This window comes from Balaenoptera physalus, assembly GCF_965194825.1.
Source record: "Balaenoptera physalus genome assembly, chromosome: 3".
NCBI classification, from domain to species: domain Eukaryota; kingdom Metazoa; phylum Chordata; class Mammalia; order Artiodactyla; family Balaenopteridae; genus Balaenoptera; species Balaenoptera physalus.
The window spans coordinates 36108207-36135483 of NC_138890.1; the positions used below are offsets into that span (position 1 = coordinate 36108207).

Consider the following 27277-nt stretch of genomic DNA (forward strand, 5'->3'; position numbering starts at 1 on the left):
ATATCCCTTAAGACTGAAAAAGCATGCCAAAAAAATGACAAACATTTAGTTAGTATTAAAGTTTTTTCATAAATCTCAAATCCATCAGATTTAATTGCAGTATGCTCCAGGATGATACATAAAATAGAAATAGAGGAAACTATTTGGGCTACTTTTTAATTTGTTTTCATGTCTATCATAATCTCAAAATCACTGTTTCCAGAAATCATAAATATCAGAAAAATCATCTTTAGCAAAAATTAAAGCATATCCATTCTCTTTGATTTTCCTGAGCCCTTGAATTCTCTATTACTGTAGCATATTATATCCATTTCAATTAAAAAGAATATATCCTGTCTATATTTAGCCAACTACTATTTCTGTTCTTTAAATATCTATTTTTGTTATTTTGAGGGATTAAGTAGGTAATAAAGTAGATTCCACCAAAACTGCAGCCTGAATTAATGTAGTTGTTTCTGTTAATAAATCCACCATTATCTTGAGTCTTGAAAATTAGCTTTTTGACCCATTCTTAGTCTATATTATACATCCTCAAGGTCTGTGGCTCTCCAAGACGTAGGTATGCATATGAGGAGTAGGTGAAATGCTTCCTGCTTACACAATATTTGATTAAAGAGTTAATATATACATTTATTAAAGAGTTATTACACATAATTAAATGTAAATGAGCAGTCATGGGCTTGTTATTTGTACTCCAAATAACAATACAACCAAACAGCTGATTATTAAAGAAGGGGTGTGTGTGTGTGTGTGTGTAAAATTGTTTAACAAACTGAAAACTATGCACAGAACTTATAGAGGGTACTCACATTCACAAGGTGAAGTATTAAATGGGATTTCCTAAACTAGGATGAAGATAAGATTTTCTAGATGTGTTATACAATTCTGCTGATTTTCTAAGGATTGATATCATGGAGAAGGAAGAAGAATAAGTAAAGAAATCAGATGCATGCCCATTAGTACTTTAAAAGTCTTCTTTTTAAAAGTTATTACCACTGTCCTGAAATTCTTCTTTTTGTATGTTCCTCCCCTACCTGCAGTCTTTGTAATTTACTTCAAATTTTATGAACCAAGAACAATTTTCCTGAAACCACTCCAGAGGTTTAGATATACACAGACCTTATATTAATACATCACATACACATTTATGCACTCCATTTTGTGACCAATGCATTTTGTTCCTTAATATTTTTTCAAAGAACTTAGTAAAAGGAAACCAAGTGGAATACAAACCTGGAGGAATTTGTATAGTGTGTCCTAGAATGAATGCTTGAGATTGATAGGAAAGGACACCTGGTAAGACCTTTGACATATATCTGAGTCATGTCTTCGATAAGGGAGTTTCCCTTAAACCTCTGAGACACTAGTGACATTTGGCAGCCTCAAAACAGACCTATGATCCATATCTGTGTCATTACACTGCCCAGAGTATTAACAGGAAGACCCTAAATCCATGTTACCATTCTGTTTTAAAATCAAAAATTGAATTCTTAACCTTCTTATTCTTTGCATAACTTTGCTGTCTAGATGAAGAAGAGATAAATTTCTTAATATTGTTATTTCATTGTAATTTAAATATTGCTATTAAATAGTTTCAACAAATGCTCTGGAGAAAGTACAGCATAAGTTATAGTTGGGAGTCATAGATTCTATCCTTGGTTTCCTATGTGACTTTGAACAATAATTTATTTCCTTGCTTCACTTGTTTTACTCTGAGATCAATATTTTGTTTTGGCTTCATTAGTCTTTGTTTAACTAAATAAGATAGGTTGATTATCTTACTCAAGGATTATTTAAACAAGTGTGTAATGCCTTGCACTATTTACTCTTATTGTTATAAATACTGTATTATTAAGTGCTAACTTCTCCCTGAGTAGAAATTCATTGTAAAACCAATGAACTGACATACAAAAAAAAAAAAAATACATTTTAACTATAGAAAATTAGGGTTTAATTTTAAATTCACAATCAAAAAAAAAAACACACTATCATCTATCTCATTCACCTTTTATCCTAGAGGTGGGGGTAATCTAACACAAAATAGTGGATCAATATGTAATATTCCAAAATAAATGTTTAGAGCAATAGATTCAGAGATATTCTACTTGAATTCAATGCAAACATAGCTATGCCTAATGAAACAGAGATGCAGTATTTGGGCTGGAAGAGATAATATTACCCCCCTTTTTCCCTTGTAAAATCAAATCATACATGGAAAAGATTGATTGTCAAGTAAATGTAACATTTATTTCATGACATTATGAGAAGTTTGAATCTGGCTTCTACTACGTATGGGTATGTGCATGGGATGACCGTGGAAAATTGAATTAATGTTGAGCAATATACTAAAAATAGGATGTCATTACACTACATGCTTCCATTCTTATTACTTTAACATGTAGAGGGAAGCAATACTTTAATAGTAAATGTTTAATATTGTTCTGTAAAATAAAAACACAATAATGCTACCCACCTCCCAATCCTGGTCTCAGGCGATTGTCATAACCATCTAGGAGTCGGTCCAAAATCCTAGTGAAGACAGTGGTGTTGTCTTTAAGTTCATCTTGTAATGAGGGTTGTCCATAGCTGAAAAAAAATGTAAAGGGAGGCAATATCTAAATTATACATTTCTACTAAAACCTTTTTCCAAATAAAACCTTCCGCAATTTTCCAACTTCCTTTCTATTGAATCTTAATTTGAAAATTTCTTCTGGTAAAGTAAAAAAAAAGTCATAGTTTAATTCTTACCATTTTCTCATATTTGTTCTCATAGATGATATACTCTTTATTCTAATATTTCTAACTATGGAAGGAAAATTACAGGAAATGAGTTGTCTCTTTACATTTATAATTCTCAGCGTGTATACAATGTTGTAATGAATGTTTTCTCTGGGCAGCAAGAACATTAATGCACTTTAGTAAAAAACCTAAATCTGGGAAACTTCTTCCCAAATTAAAAAAAAATGTATTTCTGAGCTACCAAAATACTTAATAGCTTTGTTTTCATTTAATTTAACACATAGCATAATCCTAAGATTTCACCTACCAACAACCGTCCCTTTATCCACTTCATATATATCTATGTTTTGTGTTTTTGATGTTCTTTCTGGTATTTAGATGAGAAAAATAGATAAAACTTGTTTCTGAGGATAATTACATGTTCACATCAGCGTGTAATTTCCATTCTTCTTAAGGTTTATGAACCAATTTTTATAATTTGTCTATTCAAACCTCTAATTAATTGAATTTTGTCATTTCTGGTCTTAGAAGTAAAAGATACCTTGGAAAAAATATGGTCCAGTATTCTTAATTTATGGTTTTACTAAACTAATGTAGGATTAGCGTTTTAAGAAAACACAGCCATTTGTAGAGTTTGAACTAGAATCCAGCTTTCTTTAACTTTTAGTCTAAAACTTTATTTTCATTCTTCTATATCAGAGTAATTGTTCCTATTTAAGTCTTTCTATGTGTAGGTCTAGTTTTTATCCCTTACCAATCATTACTAGTCTTTGAATTTTGACCACATAATGACTTCAGTTCACATATTATGTATTTATTACATCAATCACATTATTATCTATGCTCCTTAAATCATATTTATGTAATGATTAGAATGACAGCTCCAAAATCCTTTGAGAGAAGAGTCTTCTATCTTAGGAGGGAGCACACTTACTGATATATTTCAACGATAGCTCTGACCTTGAGCAAAAAAAAGAAAAAAAAAAAAGAATACAGAGTGTAAACTAAAAAACTGACACAAAAGTGTCACTTTCATACTTTCAATTTAATATGCTTTTGGCATCTCTCTTGTGTGTTTATATTACTGATCAATCTAAGAAAGATAATAACATTTGAAACCAGGGTTCACTGATTTGACAGAAGCAAGAAATATAATCAAAGTATCAATTCAAAAACAAACACTATTGTTTGGGTAATAATGTTATACTGGCAAAATGCAAAACTTTTCTGATAAAATTTTAATTTAATAAGCTATTATAACTAAAAGTTATTCATGATATGAAATATATGAAATGTACCTCTATGAAACAGTTCTCCATTCTCCTAAATTCAACATTAATACTGTGCAGATTGAGGGTTTACTCTCCTTTGGCAGAATTAAAGATCTTACTAGTTTTTGAAATCGAATTTTCAATGAGCGCTGTGTCTTCCAGGATGTCTTGCTAGCAGATGATAGCAGTAAAGCAAAAATAGTTTTCTGAATACAATTATTTATAAAAACTCCTTTGTCACAAAACCTACTGCCATGCATGCATCTTTCAAGGATACTGGAAGGTCATCTTGATAAAGGTGGAAAAGAAATGCTAATACACTTTGAGTTGTGAAGAGAGCCTGACCAAGTAGTCTAAGGAAGAATCACTAAAATAAGAAGGGAGAAAAAGATGAGGTGGGGTGACATGACAGAGCAAACTAGATTGTTAATATGATTCCCCAAATATGGGGTGATCTACTACCTTTACCTGCATTCTCTTTGTTTTCATAGCTTTTGTCAAATTCAGGAAATGCTTTTTTCCCCCCTGGTTTTATTTATAAATGTTGCACTCACCAATTGTTTGCGTTGGAATACAAATGCCAAAAGAGACTTTTCCCTCCCTCCCAGAGAACCAGTTCTGCTCTGCCAATTGGAATGATAATCTTTCTTTTATGTGCTTTTCTTAATCAGGTTATGCTTCATCTTTAATTCTAATTTACTATGTAATTGTCAGACAATGACCCTAGGATAAAGATCAAGATTATTTATTTGCTATTAAACACTCATGCCAATGTAATGTTTCCTAAACTGAATATATAATTTGTAGAGAAATGTCAGTTACAGTACGTGATTTTGATTCCATATGAACCACTATATAATAAAACATTGTGCACTAACTCCATCTACAGGTCATTACAATAGCAACACTTCATATAATTTTTCAAGAGCGGTGAAGAACATTTAACTCCTCAGATTAAGAGTATCTGGCAGTAATGCATTTTCTGTTCATCTGGCGGTCATTATTTACCATACACAATAACAAACAATAAAAATAGACAACTTCTCAATTTAAAAAATCCTCCTTAGTCCTTATCTTTCCAGACTATTCCATCTCTCTGCCTTAACTCATAAGGGTTCACTTTTCATTACATTATGGAGAATCTGAGATTTTTGTAATATGTCTAAGACTTTCTTTGGGGCCACAGGAGTGGACTACACAAAAAAATATAAAAGCAGATAAAGGAGAATCTGAAATATTTGGTTATTTATATCTTTGCTAGTATAATATGTCTATACATTTGATGGGATCATTAGCAAATATTTTGAATATGGTTAATCATATTATTACATTTTTCTCATAACTTGTCTCCACCGTAGTTAAACTTAAATAGAGAAGTTCAGTTTTATCTAACGTTCTTAAATATGTGTCTAGTATATTCTACTTCTATTGGTTATATAAATAACAGTTTCAAAACATAATGCACATGCATTTATAAAAACTTATGACTTTCAAATTACAAATATTATTCTAACCTTTCCACTTCTACATAGTTAGAAGTTACTCTATGATCTTTGCAACTGGTTAGAAATTTTCTTGTTGGAAAATCAACTCACATAGTATGCTGACATTAATTGGGGTAACTTTTTCTGTAAATTAGGAAACCACATGTTTTGTTCAGTTACAACTGAGCAGTGAAAAGTTCAATTTAAGAATTAAATTTTGAATTAATATGTTCCTTAACAAAAACGTGTTAAGTGTATTCTAACCAACATGCAAATAAGTTGATTATTTTTTCATATTGTTCTTCTTTATGAGCTGGAATTTTATTGCAGTTAAGTTTTTTGAATTCCCTTAGTCATAAATTCATCCAAGGACAATTTTCTTCCCCCTGAAAGAATAAATGAAAAGTTACAGAAATTCTCATGCAGATTTAAAATAAAGGTCCCCACCTTCTTCCAGTCAATGTGCTCAGAAGGAGGGTCCAGCCCCAAATGTAGTCAGAGAGACCCGGACTTTTCTTCATTGCGGGCTTGTGCAGCTGAAAAGTAGAACAAGTAGAGATCAATGTCTCTTGCAAGAAACATCAGGTTATAACCACTAGGGCTGACTGAGGCAGTTCAGATAAACGCTTTGAAGTCAGGAAATGACCTCACTGGGATATGACACCTCACTGGAAGCAATGGAAACCTGGACCATCCATTCTCCACTTTCACTTCCATTTCTCCATTCAGAAATATCAGTGTCTAAATTTCTCCTGTAAAAGAATACAAGTTGAAATTCTCTCAGGTGACAATATTGCTCAACATAAAAACTGTGAGTTGTTCTTTCTCTAGGTTTTATATTTACAGTATAGTTTGAATTACTCTCTTCTTGTTATCATCTGAAAAATTTGACCTTTCTGATTTGAGTTCCCACAACTGAACTGTGCACTGAAAATTTTCAGCTGGTGTCTACAACAGAGAGAGCATGTTTGGAGGCTGTGATGGGGTAGGTTAATATGCTTTGATGACTGAATTCATCTTTGGATTCTGGATGCACCTTGATTTCAGAAGCAACTGCTATTTATCTTTTTTTTTTTAAAATAAAATCATAGGAAACACTCAGTTGAATGCCGAAATCATGCTTGTAATTCTCTGCCTGTGATTGCCTTGTTAAATATGCTCGCTAATGCTTCTGTGAGGCTAAAGGACACACTTTATGGTCAAGCCATGTGCTGATATCTCACATACAAACCACACTCACATAAATGCACACAAGCATGCCCACACATGTCTTTTAAGCCCTCTCAGTTCTGCCAGGTTGCTGCTAGAAAATGTTTTATCTCAAACAGATGGAAGCTGGAGTGCTTTGCTTTGCATGAAAAAGGGAATCTTTTTTCCCTCTTAGGTAAAGTGCAATCAATCACCCTCTGTTGAATTTAGACTTGGTAGTGGGATGTTGGAGGAATGGAGGAGCATGGAAAGCTTAGAGAATTTTTAAAATTATAATCTATTTGTGTAATTACTTCTTAAAAATCAGAGCACTACCTGGTGAAAGAGCAGACATGGTAACACTATTTGAATTGCTATAACTGATTCCAGTCATAATATGAGAAATGTTCAAGGTAAAATTTGTTAGCACTTCCCTGAATCTGTACTCCTTAGTTGGGTCAGTGATTAATGGATTGCAAGTCTTTTAAAGCATATTTTTCATTAGGCACTCTAAAGTTTAATGTGGTATGCCTTTAAATACATCTACACAAATGCTTTCCGCACTCTCCAGGATCATTTATATCAGTAAAAACCATTCCAAACAGGCATGTAAGCAATGAAACATAAAGTGTTTAGAGTGAAATGGTCTAGACCTAGAGGTAAGAACTATGAGCTTCATAGGTTTTCCCTAATTTAGTGACTGCTTTTGACATAGATGAGTTGAATACGACAAGAAATATTGGGTAAATATCCTTATGTTAAAATATTGCACCTAAATTGCATAATTATAATTCACCCTTTTATTAACCTTCAACATCCGTTATGAAGGAAAGACAACTTCTCGTACCCTTTTAATATTTGTTGGTCTTTATAAAAAAGGGTAATTCCCAAAGGGGTAAATGAAACAAAACAAAACCCCAAAGCAAGATACCATAGCTTTTTGTCCTCCTCTGACATTTTAAAAAGAGAAAAACAAGCCTATCATGGCACTTGAGTTGTTGAGTAAGAAAGTTTCTTGCAAATGCAAACCTAATAGTTTAAAAGAAACGCTAAGCTGTCTCCTTACCCCTTTCCACCTTCAACCTCGCCCCATCAAACACACACTCCGAACACCCATATCTATGCCACCCACAGCAAATGATAACTTGAGTTTTTCGTGTTCGGAATGAGAGAGACCCCTACATCAGACGGCATTACAGCAGCGTCCACTGGAAAGGAGAAAAGAAGCATTTTTGCAGCCAGAAAGAGAGAGTGCCTTCCCCACGATGGAACATTGAGATAGGTTTTCTATCCCAGCGTCTTAACTTTAGACAATGCACCCAACGCCCCTCCCCACCTCACCCCAGCTCCCTCTTGCAAAAAAAAACAAAAACAAAAAAAGACCAAAACAACATGTCACCACCCACCCCGCGGAATACATTCAAATCTGCCTAAGAAAGAGGGAAAGAAGAGAGACGGAGAAAATAATAATAGTAATAATAATAATGCTCCTAGATCGCTGCGGTTTTCACCCTGAAAGAAAAACAGTCGTTCTTTCTACCTGCTGTGGGATCAGGCTCTTGTCCTGTTCCCTCCTTCTCTTTTTTTCTATTGCATTCCTGTCCCTCCAGCAAGGAAAAGGCACGTTCAAAGCTTGTGTGTGGCGGTCCGATGCCGCACTTACCTCGGGCCCCCTCTGGGCAGAGGATCGCTCAAGACCCGAGAAAAGTCTGCGAGAGAAGATCGTGGAGAGCTGGGAGCCAGCGCGAGTCCGCGAGTCCCGGCGCGCCGGCAGCGCAGGGGGCGTCCTCGCTCTGCCGCTCGCTCACTCGCTCTGAGCGGTCAGAGCCATCATGGACTCTGCGTGCTCCTTTGCTGAAGATTTCACACCCAAATTTGCTTCCCAGTATCCAATCTGCAGCTATACAACAAAAGATTTTTCTTTACCAAGACAGTAGTAATACGTCCCAGGGCAAACCGGATGTGAAATAGGCGGTGACTTCATGCCAGAGAGATTTTATTTTAGAAAGGAAGGTGGTACCAGCCTCTGGATCTGGAGACCAATCCGCCCATTTTTTATAGGCAGCACAATTTAACTTGCACCGCTCTGGCCCTAATCCCCTTCTCTCTAGCTGCAGACTCAAATCCTTCTACAATCTGCTGCAAGCTTTCCTTTTTTGGGGGGGAGTAGACATGGGGGAGGGAAGAGTAGAAAAGGGTTAGAGACATAGGGACGATACTCAGAATCTTTTCACGCTTTCAATTGATGAACCCTCTATTTTAAGGCGTGCCTATTAAAAATACAACTGATGAGTATAACTATTCCATCTTTGATCAGGTATTTAACCGCTGCACGCATATGAACGGGCGCAAGCTATGAAACAGGGAGATGCAGGGTTCCACATGTGGAAAGCGCACTCTCCTGTCGCCTGTCTCCCTCACACGCACTCCCACACACGTCTGAGTCCCTGCGTCTTGCAGAGTCACGAATGATGAGGGCTGGTAGGGAAGAGTTCTGGCCGGTGGGGAATTGGCCACCGGGTTGAGAGAGTCTTCGACACTTTCACAGGTTGTGAGCGCTCTCCACCGGCCCTCAGTCTGCAGCTTAGAGGACAGCAAGAACGCGCTCCGGAACCGGGTTTTTCATCTTTGGAGGCAACTGTTTGTTTGTTTATGTCATGATGGAGAAAACGCGGCCTCCTTTAAATATGACTTGTGCTGGGTTCCTAGGACGAGGAGGGTTTAACTTTAAATAAATCGCCCAGATCATTTCTAGGTTTGAGAGTCATATCTGCATTTCCGGAATCATTCCCTTGCCTATAACTCCATCATCCTCGGGATTAGGAAAATGAGAGAGGGGGACGAGAGATTAACAGAAAGCCGTTTAGAAGTCAGGTCAAAACCCGCTTCTACTTTTTTTCCCCTCTTTCCTCTTCTGTTACCCTCCCTGGTGGCTCTTCACCCACGAATAATTATACACTGAGGGAAGGAGGGTGTGTTTCAACATCAGTCTAACTAAATTTCCAAGGAATCAGGGACGACTGTAGTTCTCTCCTCAGATTTTGTGAATGGGTGTTTGTAGCAGAGAGGAGATGGGTACCGTGTTCCTGGGAGCGCTTACTGAAATGACCTGAGGCTCTGGGAATTGTCCCTTTAGCACTTTCCCCTGGACTAGGTAGCAGGTGCTGAAAAGAAAAGATGGGGTGCCTCTGTGCAGTGCTTCTGGTGAATAAGGGCTGAACTTTGGTGAGCTCCCTAGTCATTTTCCGTGGATTTCTACCAGAGGAGACATTTCAGATAGGGTCAGATCTTGGCTAAGGGAAGAAAAAAATCTAAATGGCCAGTCCATACCACTCATGCGTTTTTGATTCTACAAGTGTTCGTTGACTTTGTGCTGCAATGCAGTCAGCTTACATGAATAAAACTTAAGACAGGTGAATGAAATAATAAGGAATATATAATTGAAGATCACATTTAGAATTGGGCTTGTTTCTTCTGAGTTTTGAAAGGGAAGTGTCATTGGGAAATTATTTTAGAAATAAATCTTCAAGGAAGGGAGATTTGAAGATCATTTTATAATATCCTTGTTTAGTCGCCTACTCTATTCAGACACAACAAATGTAATGTATTTTTTTTAAATAAATTTATTTATTTGTTTGTTTTTATATTTGGCTGTGTTGGGTCTTTGTTGCTGCGCATGGGCTTTCTCTAGTTGAGGCGAGCGGGGGCTACTCTTCGTTGCCGTGCATGGGCTTCTCATTGTCCTGGCTTCTCTTGTTGTGGAGCAGGGCTCTAGGCACACGGGCTTCAGTAGCTGTGGTTCGTGGGCTCAGTAGTTGTGGCTTGCAAGCTCTAGAGCGCAGGCTCAGTAGTTGTGGCACCCGGGCTTAGTTGCTCCGGGGCATGTGGAATCTTTCCGGACCAGGGCTTGAACCCATGTCCCCTGCACTGGCAGGCAGATTCCCAACCACTGCACCACCAGGGAAGCCCATGTAATATATTCTTAACGATAGCCATTGAAGGAACATCAGAGCTTCCTTATGTGACATTACCCAATTTTTATTTATTTATGTGCTTATCCATTAATTTACTTATTTATTGAGCAGTTCTGAGAATAAAGCTCACATTGGTAAGGTTTTGAAACCCTGAGTTAATTAGAAAACATTATTTTCTTACCTGGCAATATAAAATGCAATTCCATAGTTTTGTTTTGATTCAACAAAGACTAATAGTCCTAAAAGTGACCTTTCAGACTTTTTTTTCCTCCTGACTAAATTCTCACAGCTCATTTGACTTCCCTTTACAAATTGAGAATGACTTTATATCCTATACCTAATGACATACAACTAAATCACTCTACTGATTGTTTTTTCGAGCACAATCGCTGAAACTTTATCATTTGAACAATAATCTCTGAAAACAATGCCAGTCACATCTTACTTGAGACTAAAAGTGTTATGTGACTATCCAACAGGATACAATTGCACAGCATTTCCATACATTTTAAAACAAATGAATATTTATAAATAGTTATGGGTTTATCTTAAAACTATGGTACAAATATGGAAATGGAAATTCCATATTCTGATTCTTTATTTAAGATACAATATTCACAAGGTAGTTTTTGCTAGATGATGTATATATAATTTGTTTTGGGACATGTATGTTTTTAATAAATAAATTTAATAAATAAATTGTGGGTGTTTAAAATATTGTAATTTGACTATTCCAAAAACAGCAATTGCAAATCTAAATTATGAGTATGCTTATTATTTTCCATCTAAGGTATCATTAACATATGCACATAACACTAGGGAATAAACCATAAGAAATTAATGGCAAGGAAATCACTTTTTTATATTTTCTTATTAAATTGACTCTTTTATATAATTGTTGAAATTCTTGATAAATCTCTTCAAAGTAAGTGTGCATCTGATTGAATTAAGTTTTTGAAATCACAATAACCATGATGTTTAATATTCTTAAAATATTTACTGAGTGCCAAGTAATGTGCTAACAATTTGCATAAATCATTCCATTTAATTCTCAAAACAAGTCTGTGATAGTCTTATATCCCTCTTTTACAAATCACTCAATAATTTGTGGATTAGAGAGAGCGAGAGATTTGGTCAAGGTGACACAGCAAGTGAGTGTTTATGCTCGAATGCAAACTCGGATCTTCTGACTTCAAAGCTTATTCTCTTAACCATGTTTCTACATTACTTTATTTCCTTACTATGTGGTTGTGAGCTCATGTTAAGATCTGTTTTATTCTTCTTATATCTATGTTCGACTATCTTAATAGCAGTCACATAAAACCTACCTCTGAGTATTTAAAAAAGGTATTTATTCATGATGAGATTCTTCCATTTGATGATCTAGTGCATCCAACTGTAACAGGGTGTCAGGCTGACTTTAGTATTTTGGAATTTCCTGCTGTTTTCCTTCAGTCTCATGAGGCCAGTTTTGAAGGCCCTTTGAACAGTCACTAGTTTTGGGCAGAAGGGATTTGAGGTCAAACCTAGGACCAGGGATCCTGGGGAGGCCTCACAGCTCTATTTCCAGTGTTGCAGACTGGTACATTTTGCTTTTTCTGTCAATTTTAAATGGCAGGAAGCCCTGACCTAATTGAAGAAGTGTACTGATTCTTTTCAACAGAAATGTTTTTACTTTATCCAACTAAATGTGAACCAAATGAGAAAAAAATAGCAAGCATGTTCTCATTAATTCAGTGTGGCTTTTTAACATTTACAAAATAATTTGAGATGAGGGAGAAGAGATAAGTAAAATGATAAAATACCAAATAAGCTTCAGCTGAAATCTAGGATAAAGTGGTCTTTTTAAATGTGTTTGCATGGCTCAGATATATATGCTGAAAATATATTTTAATGCTAACATTTTAATGGTTATCAATCTGTAACAAGAAATGTACACGTGGCAGTTAAATATGATTTCACCCCAATTTATGTATATATATATTTGGATATTTATATGGAATATTTTCACCCACTAAACTAGCTCCCCTTTTTCTAATTTCCCTGTATATAATACAGACCATCTTGTTAATGAACTATACATGTGTCCAGAGGGCTAGCCCTTCTCTTATAATTGATGTTGAACTAATAGTTCAGTTCATAAAAAGAAAAGAACTGCGATAAGTAATAGAGTAATTTTTGTTCCTTAAGCGAGACTTCTTTGTTATCAGGTTAGTTAGACAAATTCTTTTTCCCAGGCTGGAAAGCTAGTTTGACATCTCAGCATAGTGAGAGACTTGGTGAGTACAGTAAAAAGAAAACCAAACTTTTCTCATACTTAAGTCATAAATGTTTGACATTCTAAAGGAATGTAGAGATTGTTTGTTCCAACCTCTTTGACAAATCCAAAAGATTATGTAATTTCCCCCAAGATTTTTGCAGAAGAAGAACCCAGGTTAGGATGGCACCACGAGTGCTCATACATGGATATAGATCTGAAGTCACTGACCCCTAATAGATGTGTGACCATTGGTATGTTACTCAACTTTCCTGAATCTCATTTTCTGAAGTTTTAAAATGAGGTACTATTATTAGCTAGTTGTGGCATAATATGGGAAAACAAATGCAAATCACATAGTCCTCTTGCATAGCATCTAGTAGGTATCCAGTGAATGCCAGTTTCCTTCTCTTTTTTATCTCAACACAAATTCATTATTTATCAAACATTTTAGTGCATTATCTACAGCATGTTCATATAACTCGCAATACTGATTATTTTATCCACATTTTCCATAAGCTTTAACTGAACCATAAAATTCTCAGTTATCAGACAAGCTACTATGGCAAGCTAGCTCACATGCCACCTTAAATCCTAGGCCCATATTCTTAATTCTAAGGTATTCCGAGAAAAAGAATGCTTCTCACTACTCCTGCCCTAGGCATAGAGGATTTTATACACAATCCAAACCATACATCTCAGTTGTTCTTATTTTCTCTCTGTTAAAAACTTCTGACTTCCTGCTCTATGCATCCATTCTCCTTCCATGTTCTTTGATCATTTTTGTTATCATTACTCTGAACTCTTTCTCGGGTAGATTGCCTGTCTCCCCATCACTTAGCTCTTTTCTTTTTTTCTTTTAATTAATTAATTAATTTATTTATTTTTGGCTGCATTGGGTCTTCGTTGCTGTGCGTGGGCTTTCTCTAATTGCGGAGAGCCGGGTCTACTCTTCACTGCGGTGCTGGTTTCTCATTGCGGTGGCTTCTCTTGTTGCAGAGCATGGGCTCTAGGCAGACGGGCTTCAGTAGTTGTGCCTCGTGGGCTTCAGAGCGCAGGCTCAGTAGTTGTGGCGCACGGGCTTAGTTGCTCCGCGGCATGTGGGATCTTCCCGGACCAGGGGTCGAACCTGTGTCCCCTTCATTGGCAGGCGGACTCTTAATCACTGTGCCACCAGGGAAGTCTCTCACTTAGTTCTTCTGGGGTTTTATCTTATTCCTTCACCTGGAACATGTTCCTCTGCCACCTCATGTTTTCTAAGTTGCTATTTGTATTTTCATGTCTGTGGTAGGTTAGTTATGCTTCTCGGCCTTGGAGAAGTGGCCCTCTGTAGGAGGCGTCCTGTGAGTCCCAGCAGTCACCCAAGCTCTATGCTCTGGCGGTTCCCCCTACGAGGGCTGCACGAGTCCTTCTATTGTGGGGCTGACTATGTGGGCTGTCTGGTAGGCTTGGTTGGCCCCTAGTCTGGTTGGTTGCCAGGCCCTGCCTTGTGCGGCTGCTGTTTAGTGGGGCCTGGTCACAAGGGGGCCGGTTGAGGAACCCTAGGAGTCCCAGGGCTAGTGCTGGCGCACTGGTGGGCAGAGTCAGGGTCCTGAAGACTCAGGCTGTTGCACACCCAGTGGCAGGTAGAGCCACGTCCTGGGGTTAGTGCCAGTCTACTGGCAGGCAGAGCTGCTTCCTGGAGTCTGGCTGCAGGGCTCAGGGATCCCAGAGCTCGATTCATATAATTGGTGGTGGGAGACAGTTCCTGCACAGTTGGGTAAGGGGTAGGGGGTGTCCCGAGGGTTGCGTTGGTCTGATCATGGACAGAGCCAGGGCCCAGGTGGTCCCAGGGTAGGGTCTAACCTGCATTGCAAGAGTGTAGAATTTTTGCTTCCGGTGTCTGCCGCCTGGTGGGCGAGGCTGCTTTGAGGTTTGCGCGGGCTTCCGGGTGGGAGGGGCCGGTGTCTGCGCCCTGGTGGGTGGAGCCAGGCCTTGGCCCTCACGTGGGCTGGGCCGCGTCTAGTGGGGGGGCTCTTCAGTCTTTAAGCAGCCTGCCTGCTGATGGGTTGGGCTCTGTTCCCGCGTTACTTGTGTGGCCCCGAGGCTTCCCAGCTCCGGCGCCTGTAGGCTGTTGGGTGGGACCAGGTGCGGTATCGGTGCTGACGAGGCCAACACGCAGCCGCCATGTTCACGTGGATGAACGGCCCCAGGGTGAGGGACAGCCACCCCGCCTCTCCAGGGGACTCTCCCAGACCAGCAGGTAGGTCTGGCCCAGGCTCCTATCAAATGACTGCTTTTGCCCCCGGATTTTATGTGTGCCTTTATGAGTGAAGTCTCTGTTTCCCTCAGTCCTGTGCGCTCCTGCAGTGAAGCCCCGCTGGCCTTCAAAGCCAAATGCTCTGGGAGCTCGCCTTCCCGGTGCTGGACCCCCGGGCTGGGGAGCCTGACGTGGGGCTCAGAACTCTCACTCCTATGGGAGAACTTCTGCAATGTAATTATTCTCCAGTGCGTGTGTCGCCCACCTGGGGGGCGGGGGATGGGATTTGATTACTTTGCGAGTCTGCTCCTCCTACCTTCGCATTGTGGTTCCTTCTTTATGTTGGAGAAGGTCTTTTCTGGTAGGTTCCAGTCTTTTTCATTGATGGTTATTCTGCAGATAGTTGTGATTTTGGTGTGCTTGTGAGAGGAGGTGAGCTCAGAGTCTTTCCCCATCATCCTGGCTGCTCTCACCCAAACCAGAAGGATTTGAAGAGAATATGGTCCAAGATAGAACCGACCATTGTCCAGTTTTCTTCTGTGGCAGTTTTCAGTTATCAGCAACTCATGTGTAGCTTAGGTTCACCCATTTTCTTTCAAAGTCTTTTCTTTGCATAGATGTCAATCCCATCAATCCAAGCAGGAAACTGCAGTTTTATTCAAAGTTAAGAGGAATTATAGTATGCTGATAGTTGAAAGAAATTATTTTCAAATGTCATATAAGTATCAATAATTTCTAAAACTTTGAACAAGGGTTTTGGCGTCTGTAGATTCCATTTGCAGCTTGAAGATTGCAATGTAAGCCAGGAGGGAAGTAAGAAAACAAACATAGTTTGTTAAAATACTGTCACAACCCTCGATTCGATATTTTTAAATGTTATATCCTATGTGACTTGCTTGAGGAAACATGCATTCTCTATTTTTATGGCAAAATTAAGGCATTTGCGATGTCTATCTGTTTCCTTCAGTAAGCTTTGAGAGTGTGCATGTGTGCACAGGGTCTCTGTGTAATGTCCTATAAACCATTAGTATGTTCATATATTCCTATTTTTCTTTAAGATAAACATAATGAATAGATAATCAGTATCATTTATTAAGTGTCTAGCATGCAGCATGGAAAAATAAAGATCTGAGTCAGGAATCAATTTTCAGATATTAGTTATCAGAAATAATAAAAAACATTAGACATGTTGGTGCCAAGAAACTGCATTTAGTTTATGCAGAATCTTCTGGCAGGATTAGGATATGCCTAGTTTGGAATATTTGAAGATTTTAATGTGTCCTCATTATCCTGTTTGATCACCTGTGTTTACATATTTGTTTGAAATTGTAAAACACAAAAAGTGACATGAACATTAAAGCAGCATTTAAAAAATCATTCATCATGCCCTGAATGGCCATAGGATTTGTGGAAAGGATATGAAACGGAAGGATTTACTAGAACAAAGATCAAGAATTAAGACACTAATGCCCCATCTGTTCAATAGCTCCCAATTCTTGATGTTTATAATAATTGTGCTCTGTACAGTGAAATGAAAATGAGTCTGTAGATATGAACGCATTTTTATTAGGTTGTTAATAAATGTATCCAAATGTAACTTATGTCCTTGTATTAAATGTAGAAAATAGAACTAATTAGACTTTTTTTTTCTATCGTTTACAACTAAAGAATCTCAACCTAACCCATTTCCAATTTGCTTAAAATAACATTCACCAAGCTTTTTCTAAGAGAATATTTCAAAACCTCCTTTAATTATATGTATTCTTGTAATATAATATATATTCAGTTATATATATTGTATTATACATATATTCAATTATATATATTCAGTTATATGTATATATATACACATGTATACATATGAGCTTGGGCAGGGGTAGGGAGGAACTAAAGAGTTTTAAAGGAGAATTATAAACACTTTTGAGTAATTGTATTTATGAAACAAAAAACCCATGCAAATCTTGTAAATGTAGGCTGTTCACCATGAGAACTAGATACTTGGCCCAGTGAGCATTGCTCTTGATGAGTGAAAAGATACATCAGAAACCATATAGTCCAATACCAACTTAAAGACTCAAGATGACAAATGAAGAAATATTTATTTGTCTTACACTTCAACTGCTTATAAAGATGACAGCTCCTAATTGCCTTTGAAAGATGTAAAGTGTGATTCTGAAAGCAGTTGAGTGGGCTTACTGTTTGTCACTACTCATATTCAGTGTTAGAATTTCAACATAAAGTAGACCTTTCATAAATTTCATTTAAGGAGATGAGATAATGAGCTCCACAATACTATTCTCTCCCCTCACAATAGAGATTATCGCCTATTTAATAGCTATAATATACAAGACACTGTACTAATTTCTCCCCCCTCAACATAATCTTTGCAACTGCATTCTCACAATAATGCTGTTTACAGATAGAGAACCTAGGTTCAGAAAGAATAAGGGACTTTCCCAGAGACACATGGGGTATAAATCAGAGCCTGGATTTGAACCGAGGCATAGATTTTGTGGCTTCCAAAAATTCGTAATTATAAGGCAATGAAGGTAGGTCCCTTCTGTGTAGCTTGGGGGTAGAACTGTCATGAGAGACTGATGAAAATATTTCTGACCACAAATGTTTGTGACAGTGAAATGTAGTTCTTATGAAGTAAAATGTTTAAATGTTTGGTATAGAGAAGCAGAATAATATAAAGAAAGTAGAATTTGGAGTCGGACATTTTCCTTCCCTGTCAATGACTTACTGTTTGGTCACCTAACTTCTCTAAACTTCAGTTTCTTTATTTGTATTATATTAATGATTAATAACTTTATTTTACATGGAACATTCATGATATAATACCTACAAAATATTTTCAACAATTGGTAGTTGTAGTTAACACAGTCTTTGCAATGTAATAATCTGTGATAACATATGACTTTTCCAGTAACTTAGTTTTTCAAATATTGAAATTAAGGTTTTGCACATGGCAAACAATTAAGTGGAAGTTTTGCAGTTGAACCAGTACAGCCAAAGTGTATCAAATACCAGATTGACCATTCAGTCTTTTTCCTCATATAGTTGGAGGCTGTAGTAAGAAACCATTGGCCTTTGCAAGGAAAGTGAATTCATTATTTCAGAGAAATCAGACTCAGTAGGTGGTAGGACATGAGACATAAAATGCTTAAGGCTGAAGCATCTGCAAGACTCAGCCATAACCCCACAACAGAGATGAAAAATTCTTCCCCATCCAACTTCTGCTCAACTATTTTGCCAGTAAGACAATATACGTTTAGTGAAAATATAAGATGGCTTAATATTGAAATTAGATGAAATGGAATACAAAATAAATGGGGTGAAAATTAATGAATAAAAGGTTGAGGAAAATTATCTATTCTTGCTATGTTTTACTCTTGTCTGATAATTGGAGTAGATGCTGCTGAAGTAGGAAGCAGTTCAGAAACTCTAGAAGGAAACATTGAAGGACAAGCCATCTATTATGGATTCAGCAAATTCTGAAATTGAAAAGCAACCTTTACTAGACAAATAAGGAATCAGGGAAAACTCTTATGAAGATCTATTTTTATACCATGCTTTTTCTTTTATTTATGTGTGTGGGAATCTTTCAGCAGGGAAGTTCATTCCTTGATAAACCAAACAAATCATATCGATGTTCTGAAATTCAAGTTAAACACAAATATCAACTATTATTGAATTGAAAATCATGCAAAACATTTTGTTTTGTTTCACAATTTTCAATAGATCCATCTGAATTAAAAGCGTGCTTATATTGCTTCTAAACGAGCCAAGTGGTATAAAGCCAGAACATAGAAACAGTGTCTGAAAAGCAGCTTACTAGACAGATGTTCTGTTCTTATCCTTCATTATTAGTTCGGTGAACCAGGTTAAAATACTATAGTTATGGGCTTCTGTGGTGGCACAGTGGTTGAGAATCTGCCTGCCAATGCAGGGGACACGGGTTCGGGCCCTGGTCTGGGAAGATCCCACATGCCGCGGAGCAACTAGGCCCGTGAACCACAACTACTGAGCCTGCGCGTCTGGAGCCTGTGCTCCGCAACAAGAGAGGCCGCGATAGTGAGAGGCCCGCGCACCGCGATGAAGAGTGGCCCACGCTCGCCGCAACTAGAGAAAGCCCTCGCACAGAAACGAAGACCCAACACAGCCACAAATAAATAAATAATTAAAAAAAAAATACTATAGTTACACTTTAGGTGACCTTGAGAGACTCCATACCTCTAGGAAAACTAGCTATTTCAGGGATTGAACTGTCCTAAGTTAGTCTGACAGCCATATGTTTAAATCATGATTTCATTGCCTAGAGAAATTTTTGTCAGGCTCCCAAGCAAGTCAGCGAATTCAGAACTGCCCCGTGGCATTGGAAGAAGAGGGCTGGGGAAGGTCAGTCAGGGTTCAGAAAGCCTTTGTCAAAGGCTTAAGGAGGATGCAAATACAAGCCCTGTTCTCAGACAGAGCGGCATCTATAGCCCATATATATGCTCATGGGAGGCCCCATAAATTATGAAAAAAAATCCATTACAAACTGTGGCCTCCTCCCCTCACATTTCTCCACATCAGTGTATAACTTGGCCCTGAGCAATATATAAGAACAAAGGAAAATAAAAAAATAAAAACAGGAGACAGGCTAATACCTTCCTTGAGAAGTGCTTGTGAGGCACCAGGAAAATGTAGGAGGAAAAAGACCCAAACATTTTAGGACTAAATTTGTTTAAACCTTACAGTAACTCCTCTACTATAATGCAGGGATACAGGTAGAGAAAGTGTTTGTAAAATTTGAAAATGTAGCCCTTTCAAATATCATTCTTACTCTAAAGTTGCTAAAATCCCTTCTCTTTTGAAACAGTGATTAAGACATAAAGATAAGTAATGTCTTCAGAGCTAAACACATCAAATATATGGAAAAATAAAATTTTATATAAAATTTTAAAAAATGACACCTGGACAATATTAAGTAGTGACTTGTTCATGCCATTTTTATCTGAAGAGGCTTCAGTAACCACCCTTTTTACAAATCATAATTTCTATTTAGTTTCCAAATTCAAATTTGAGGTTTCTTTATTTAACAGCATACTCTGTTGAAGGACACATCTGCTTAGGACTACTAGTTTCGCTTTCTCATGCCCATTTGCAGAATTCAATCTATATATATTACTGCCTTGGACTTTCCAGAGTTTATTTGATATAAAATCTTCACAAATGTACTAAATAGTTAGTCAGATTATTTTTAGAACTGGTGAAGTCAATTCACAAGTTCTTCTGAAGGAGTATATGTGAACAAAATCATCAAGAATTTTGGGGAGGAGAAAAAGTCTAGGCATAGAGATTGTTCTACCACATAGAAGAATATACATGAATAGCTATAGTAAATAAACTCAAAATGTCTGGCCCAGAAACAGATTCATGCACATATGAGAAATTTTATATGAAAAGGTAGTATTCCTAATCAGTGAAATAGTTTATTATTTAATACATGAACAGGATTATGAATCATACATTAAAATCAAACAAAAACCTTTAAATTAGATTTACACCTCCAACTGTAAATAAAAATGGATTCCTGGTGAAGGGAGGAATCTACAAATCCTATAAATCAATTAAATCAATAATAAAACACAAACACCTCAGAAAAATGAGTACAGAGGATGAAATGGTACATCAGTATGGAAATTCTGCTAATAGAAACATGAGAGCAGATATTTAACTGCAATTGTGATCAAGAAAATACAAACTAAAGCAAGATAATGTCCTGGTTACCAGATGAATAAAAATGTTTTAAAGAATTTGATGTTCTTATTTAATGTTCATCTGAAAAGTTGCTGGTAATAAAATTGGAAGCATTCTGTTAGTATATATCAAATGATAAGTACATATATACAAAATTTAAATAATACTATTTCTAGGAATTCATTCTTTAGATATTTTAGTGCAAGTGGGAAAGGGTATATGTAGATGGAGATTTAATGTAGAATCATCTGTAAATACCTCTGAAATTAGAAGCATCTTAAAAGTTCAAAAATAGGGGAATGGTTGAATAAATTTTGGTGTATTCACATCATGAAATTATATGCAATGTTTAAAAAGAACTAAGTAAATCTTTACCCATTGACACAGAAAGATACTTGCAATGTATTGCTGAATCAAAAAGCAAACATGTAAATAGTATGATTTCTGTTTTGCAAAATACATATAAAAACAAGATAAAATATAGGTCTGAAATGGCACACATTTCAGATACCTAAAACCATCAACAGAGATCACACCTTTTTATTTTGTCCTTTCCACATAGTACAATTTTTAAGTAAGTGTGTACATCTTTTGTAAAATTTTTAATAAAACAATAACCAAAAGAAAAAGGATAAGACAAATGCCTGGATACAGAAGAAATAAATCAACAACACCTGAGTTCACTTAAAACCCCAGAAGTCTGACTCTTATGTGTTTACAGAGACAGGTTTGTTATTATAATTATCACCCAGAAAGAGTTGGATTCTCAGAATTGCTGAGATTTCATTCACTTCTCTTAGAAGTTGAGGAGGAAGTGGCAGCCTAGTGCTAGAAGCTCAAACTCACTTTCTCCGTTTTCCTAATTACCTAGTTATCCAGGAGTAACACTTCCTTCAGAAATAAGATAACCTGTTCAGAATCTTAGGCACTGCTCCAAATAATGTGCTTATAGGTTTACTGTAAACTCCATAACAAATGATGGAAAGATAGAGGCTGTCAATCAACCAACAGACATGGTTGAGTAGGACAGATGCTGGGGTTCATGCTATAAATACCAGATCAGTTTACAGTATCACCAATATGGAGACTTACAGCCCCCCAGCCTTTCTTTCTTTTTTTTTTTTTTTTTTGGTTTCAGGGTTTCAGGCAGAATTTATTTTGTGCTTGCCACTTACCCTAGAGAGCATTATGTTTAAATATGTTAGCATCACATTGATGGGAACCAGAGTTCTTCGCCTAGTTCTCTGTCTGCAGACTTTGGAACTCTTCACTAGTATGTAATTCTCATAGGCTTATTGTTAAATAAATCCCCTTTTATCCCTTACTTTGAAAGATGTGTAAGTTTGGTTCTGTGGTTTTGCATAACAGGTAAGTGAGTAAACAACTCCAAATCCCTATCAAGCATGTTCTTTTCCCTCATATGGAAGGTTTTATTTTTGTTTTTGTTTTTGTTTTCACATAGCCTCAGCAAAGAGAGTAAGCTTTAAAACAGAGAGTAAATTTAAATGTCTCAAGTTTCTTTGTTTTCACTCCTAAAATATGTACCATCATAAGTTCATTTCTTATGGAAATTTTTAAAAAGTTAACCTCATGGTCAAGAGAAAAGTATAATTCTGCTTTGCATCTTGGTACAAGGAAAGAAAACAATTCTTCCATAATGCATATACATTACATTTTGGGCATCTATTTTCTATGGATTGAAAGCATAGCTTTCTGTCTAAAGGATGAAAGGATCAGGCTTAATCATTGATAAATATATCTGCCGGATTTTATTGAAACACTTCTAAGTTTAAAACTCTATTACATTTTACTATTGCATCATGGTAGATGAGACTAGCATTTCTTATTTCCCACACAACTTAAATAAATTTACATTTCAAAAGAGTTTAAGTGAGTAAAGCTTAGCTTGATAGTCAACAGTAGCATGGTCCAGGAAAGTAAGGCATGCATCAGTCTCCAGACTGGTTATAAAGAGGACTTCCCTTCTGCTCTTCAGATGAAGATAGAGTAGAGTTTGCAGGTAGGGGCTACATGTCCAATCTTGGAGGGGCATAAAGGTGGCTTAGAGGTTTTGTTCAAAATAAACTCCATGAAATAAATGTCCAAGTAGAGGTACAGCAGAGCAGTTTCAGGGAAACAGGGGTCATGTCTTGGCTCAGCTAATTACTGAGCTAAGTCACTTAACCTTCCTGTGTCTCTGATTATTTGCCTGATAATTAGGAATAAGAGCCACTTCAAATTTTTTCCTATGAGGCCTAGATTGGATAGATAAAGTGCTTAGCACAGTGCCTAGCACATAATAAATGCTCAATAAACATTTTAAAAAAGGTAACTGATATTATTTCTATTCTTATTAATATTATTATTATCACTACTATAAGAAACCTTTCTGAGACTCAGTTTCTCTGTAGACTGAGATTAATATTTGTTCCTCACAGTGAGGTTAGAAATCAATAATCTGAGGGAAATTTCACCATAGGTACCATTACTGGAGACACTGACACTATAAGATTTTTATTTAAGGAACACAGCTGTGTCACCATCGCTTGAGAATTTACAAAATAAGCATGAAAATGCCACACATCAAGGAACACATGTCTCTGAATGCACTGTACAATTTAGGATTTAATGGATGAATTCAAGATTCCTAGAAGTGATGCTAATGTATATCAGCATGGGCAGTCATAGGCTTTAGATAACCCTATTTTAAAGACTACACTCTAGTGATAAATGTTTAGAAAGATCAAGATCATACGAACACTGAAGTTAGATCAGTCAGAATGCACAATTACTTCTCCTTGGCTCCATGAATCTGTGCATAAGTAAATGTATGTTAATGTTGCAGTTTTCAAGTTGTATATGCCCCCATCCCCTTCTCTACTTTTTGAATTCTAAAGGCTATGTCCCTCATTGCAATTATTAGGCAAGAAGATTGTTTTCCTATATATCAGCCCATGTATCCCTTATGTAGAAGGCAAAAGACCTTACTGAGCATTTTCAAAAACTTGACACTCAGGTATTGGTGCCTAGGCTTCTACTGGACTAAAAACTTCCCTCCCCTAATCCTGTCCTTACAAATATAGACAGATTACATTGCAAACTATGACAGGCATATTTCCAGCTCCAAAGTATTGGAGCCATGCTGATTAGGGATATTCTGATTATTACAAATATCAACAATTCACATGAGGGGATTTTTCTCAGTGCAATTATTATTATTATTTTTTAATGAAGCGGTTCTTTTTTGTCGTTTTTTTTTTTTTTTTTTGATGTGGACCATTTTTAAAGTCTTTATTGAATTTGTTAACAATATTGCTTCTGTTTTCTGTTTTGGTTTTTGGCCACAAGGCATGTGGGGTCTTAGCTCCCCAACCAGGGATCGAACCCACACCCCGTGCATTGGAAGGCGAAGTCCCAACCACTGGACTGCCAGGGAATTCCCTCAGTGCAATCATTCTTAAACTTCTCCTGCTGAGTTTAATATTTCTAAGTGCTTCAGAAGATAGCCAGCCTTCTATTCTCACTGAAAAGCATTACATGACTACTTTTTGTCTAGTATACCTAGGGAGATAGCCCTGAGAAACAGTGGCCGCCACTTCAACTACTTAGGGGGCTGTACTCACGGGGTGGGGTAGGTAATACTGGTTTTGGAGCTGGAAAACCTGGGTTTCCTTACTCACTAATATTAGACTATAAGCTCCCTGAGAACCAGAAGCTTTCAGAGTAGACAAGTGGATTGAACAAGTCATGTATAAGATAGAAGCTAGAAGAGCAAAATAGACATTGGGGTGAAATGTGAGTACGAGTTAGACGGACTTGTTGGGAGACAATCCTCTGTTGTTTTCTAACATTTCTGCACATCTTATGAGCAGAGGACAATCGTTGCTTTATTCCAAATTATTTTTTCATGGATGTTTCTTTAGTAAACATCCTTATAAGAGAGTGTCTCTCTTCAGAGCAAAAAGCATATTTTCTTATACCCTTGGAAGGTAGAGATAGTGTTTCCATCTGGAACAAAGGGCAAGCATGCTCACTTCTCATAGTAAGAGATGTGGGTTCCCTAAGTTGAAAGATCTTCTCCCATAATGCACCCCATTCCATTTGCAGATGTTACCTGGCCCTCTTCGTGTCACCCTGTGGAAATTGGGGCATGGAGCACTGATGCAAACGTGATGCCCATGCTGCTTGCTGTGCCTGGAATAATAAAGTCCTTCATCTTTGATTTAGGAGTCTTATGTCTTCTGCCAGCATCCATGAAACTGCAGCAGAATAAAGTGTTAGCTTACAAGTAGGATAAAGTATTAGATACTTCATGGTTCTTGACAGAACATAGAAAAATAAAGAGATACGGCATATAAAAGAACTGTGGCAGGATAAAAGAGCAAACAATACCCTGTGATTCCCTTTCTTCATGCTTAATAAATGTTTACTTAGCATTAATTCATTGATTCAAGCATATATCAAGCACATTGCGGGTGACAGGTATTATTCTAGGTACCAGGAATAGAGCACTAACCATGGCTAACAATATCCCTCCTCTCGCTGCATGCCTACTAGTGAGCAGGGACAAATATAAATAGGTGAATAAATAGATTTTAAAATCCCAGATGGTTATAAATGTTATGAAGCTAAATGAAAAGGATAATGTCACTAGGACAGCTTCTTTAATTAGGGAGGTCAGGGAAGGCCTTTCTGAAGTGATAGCATTTAGGATAAGATCTGCCATGTAGAGTTTTGGGGAAAGAACATTCCAGGAGGACAGGGAAAAGGAGAGGGAGAGAGAGAAGGAGGGAAAAAGAGATAGAGGGAGAGAGCGAGAAGCAGCAAGAGTAAACACTGAAGCTTGAAAAAGAGAAGGAAAGGCAGTGTGGCTGGAACATAATGAGTGATTAGAAAAGGGATATGGGATGAATTGAGCCATTTGTGCAGGAGCCAGATCTTGTTGAAAATTATAGACTACAGTAGGCAGTCAGGTGGGATAGATGCTGTCTCTGTTCCTTTGTGAAGTTAAATTTGCTCACGTTCCTCATTATTTTTAAAAAAGCTCAAAGTCTATTGATGCCATGAGTTTTCTGAAAATAAGGAATACATTTGCACAGTGGAATGCAGGTGTATGGAGTGTGAAAAAAAATGAGAAAAAAAATGCCTTTACCTGGAAATGTTTGTAGAACAGGATGAAGTATATTTGCAACTAACTTTCTATTACTACTAAAACACTAATACTTCTACTGCTACTAAAAATAATCTAAAGATGAGGAAAAGGATGAGAAGGGATGGGGAATGAACAAGAAGACAAGGAAAACAACAAATTATGGAGGAGCACGTGTGCCAAGAACCATGCTCAATGCTTTACTGGCTTTTTTCTAAACCTTGAAATTACTCTGCAAAATGCTTTGATGCTCTTTTCAGAGATGGAAATTCAGGCTCATAGAGGTAAAGCTCTTTGCCTGAGATTTTTCCATCTACCCAATGCCTGAGCCAGGATTTGAACCTTGGAACAATCTGGCTCCAGAGCCAGGATATTTGCAGAATAAGCAGCCTGTATTTTAATGCAGCATCTTTTATGCTGCAGATGTTTCTTCCCTTATAAAGCAGGCAGCTTTGTCATCAGTTGGTAGAGAATTGTAGTATCCCAACGATTGTTAGGTTCAGTCATGGGACAAGATGATTGGTGGTTTTTATCTGCATTGTTTGAAAAGCCTGGCTCTATACAGCAGCTGAAATACAGCACATAACATTTTTTCTTCCAGTGGATGCCATAGCAGACAACAGATTGTCTACATAATAAGATGGGCAGAAGTGCCAAAACTGATCATCTAGCATAAGAAAATAGCTGACCCATGCTTTATTCCAGGTGCTTCTAGACTATGGTCCTTTGGAAGAAAAATGATGCATTTCTGGAAAATATCTCTAAAGAGAAAAGATCATTATCATCCTAGAGAAAATGCTTCACAAATGCAGAGCCAAAGGAAACACAAAAATTTATCTTAACTAAAAAGGCAGGCTTTGATCTAATAGAAGAGTAGAATATCAAATCTGAGGGGATCTGAAATTCACTCCTAGGGTACCTAATAATTAATGACATGTTTTTACACTGGGAAAAATGTTTAAAAGAGATTATCTAGACCATTGTTTCCGAAACTGTGTTGCAAAGAATGCACGTTTCTAGAAATGCTAGTGTTTTATGAAATTAGGGTTTCATAGTTTGAAACACCTCTAGCAGAATTTATTTATCCACATCTCTTCCTTCTTAGTAACAGAACACCGTTTTTTATGTTTTAGTTGAAGAAGGAGTAGAACTAGGGTAATATATATATATATATTAAAACCAGGTGACTATATTTCCCAGCCTCTATTTCACTGAGGAGGCCAATGAAATG

The 27277-nt window shown here is 37.1% G+C and overlaps 1 protein-coding gene across 2 annotated transcripts in view; it reads right to left on the reverse strand.

The window, feature by feature from the left end:
• Positions 1-12625, reverse strand: part of GABRA1 (gamma-aminobutyric acid type A receptor subunit alpha1) — a 63318-nt gene extending 50693 nt beyond the window's left edge. The window contains exons 1-3 of one of the 2 annotated variants that reach the window (XM_082456497.1): positions 8346-12625; positions 5942-6030; positions 2474-2586 (exon numbers count right to left, since the gene is read on the reverse strand). In XM_082456497.1, the coding sequence (XP_082312623.1) occupies positions 2474-2586; positions 5942-6015 (187 nt within the window). In that variant the 5' untranslated portion in view covers positions 6016-6030; positions 8346-12625. Of the gene's footprint in view, positions 1-2473; positions 2587-5941; positions 6031-8222 lie in introns of both variants that reach the window. The other variant, XM_082456498.1, reaches the window with a different exon arrangement.
• Positions 12626-27277: the final 14652 nt, after the last annotated feature.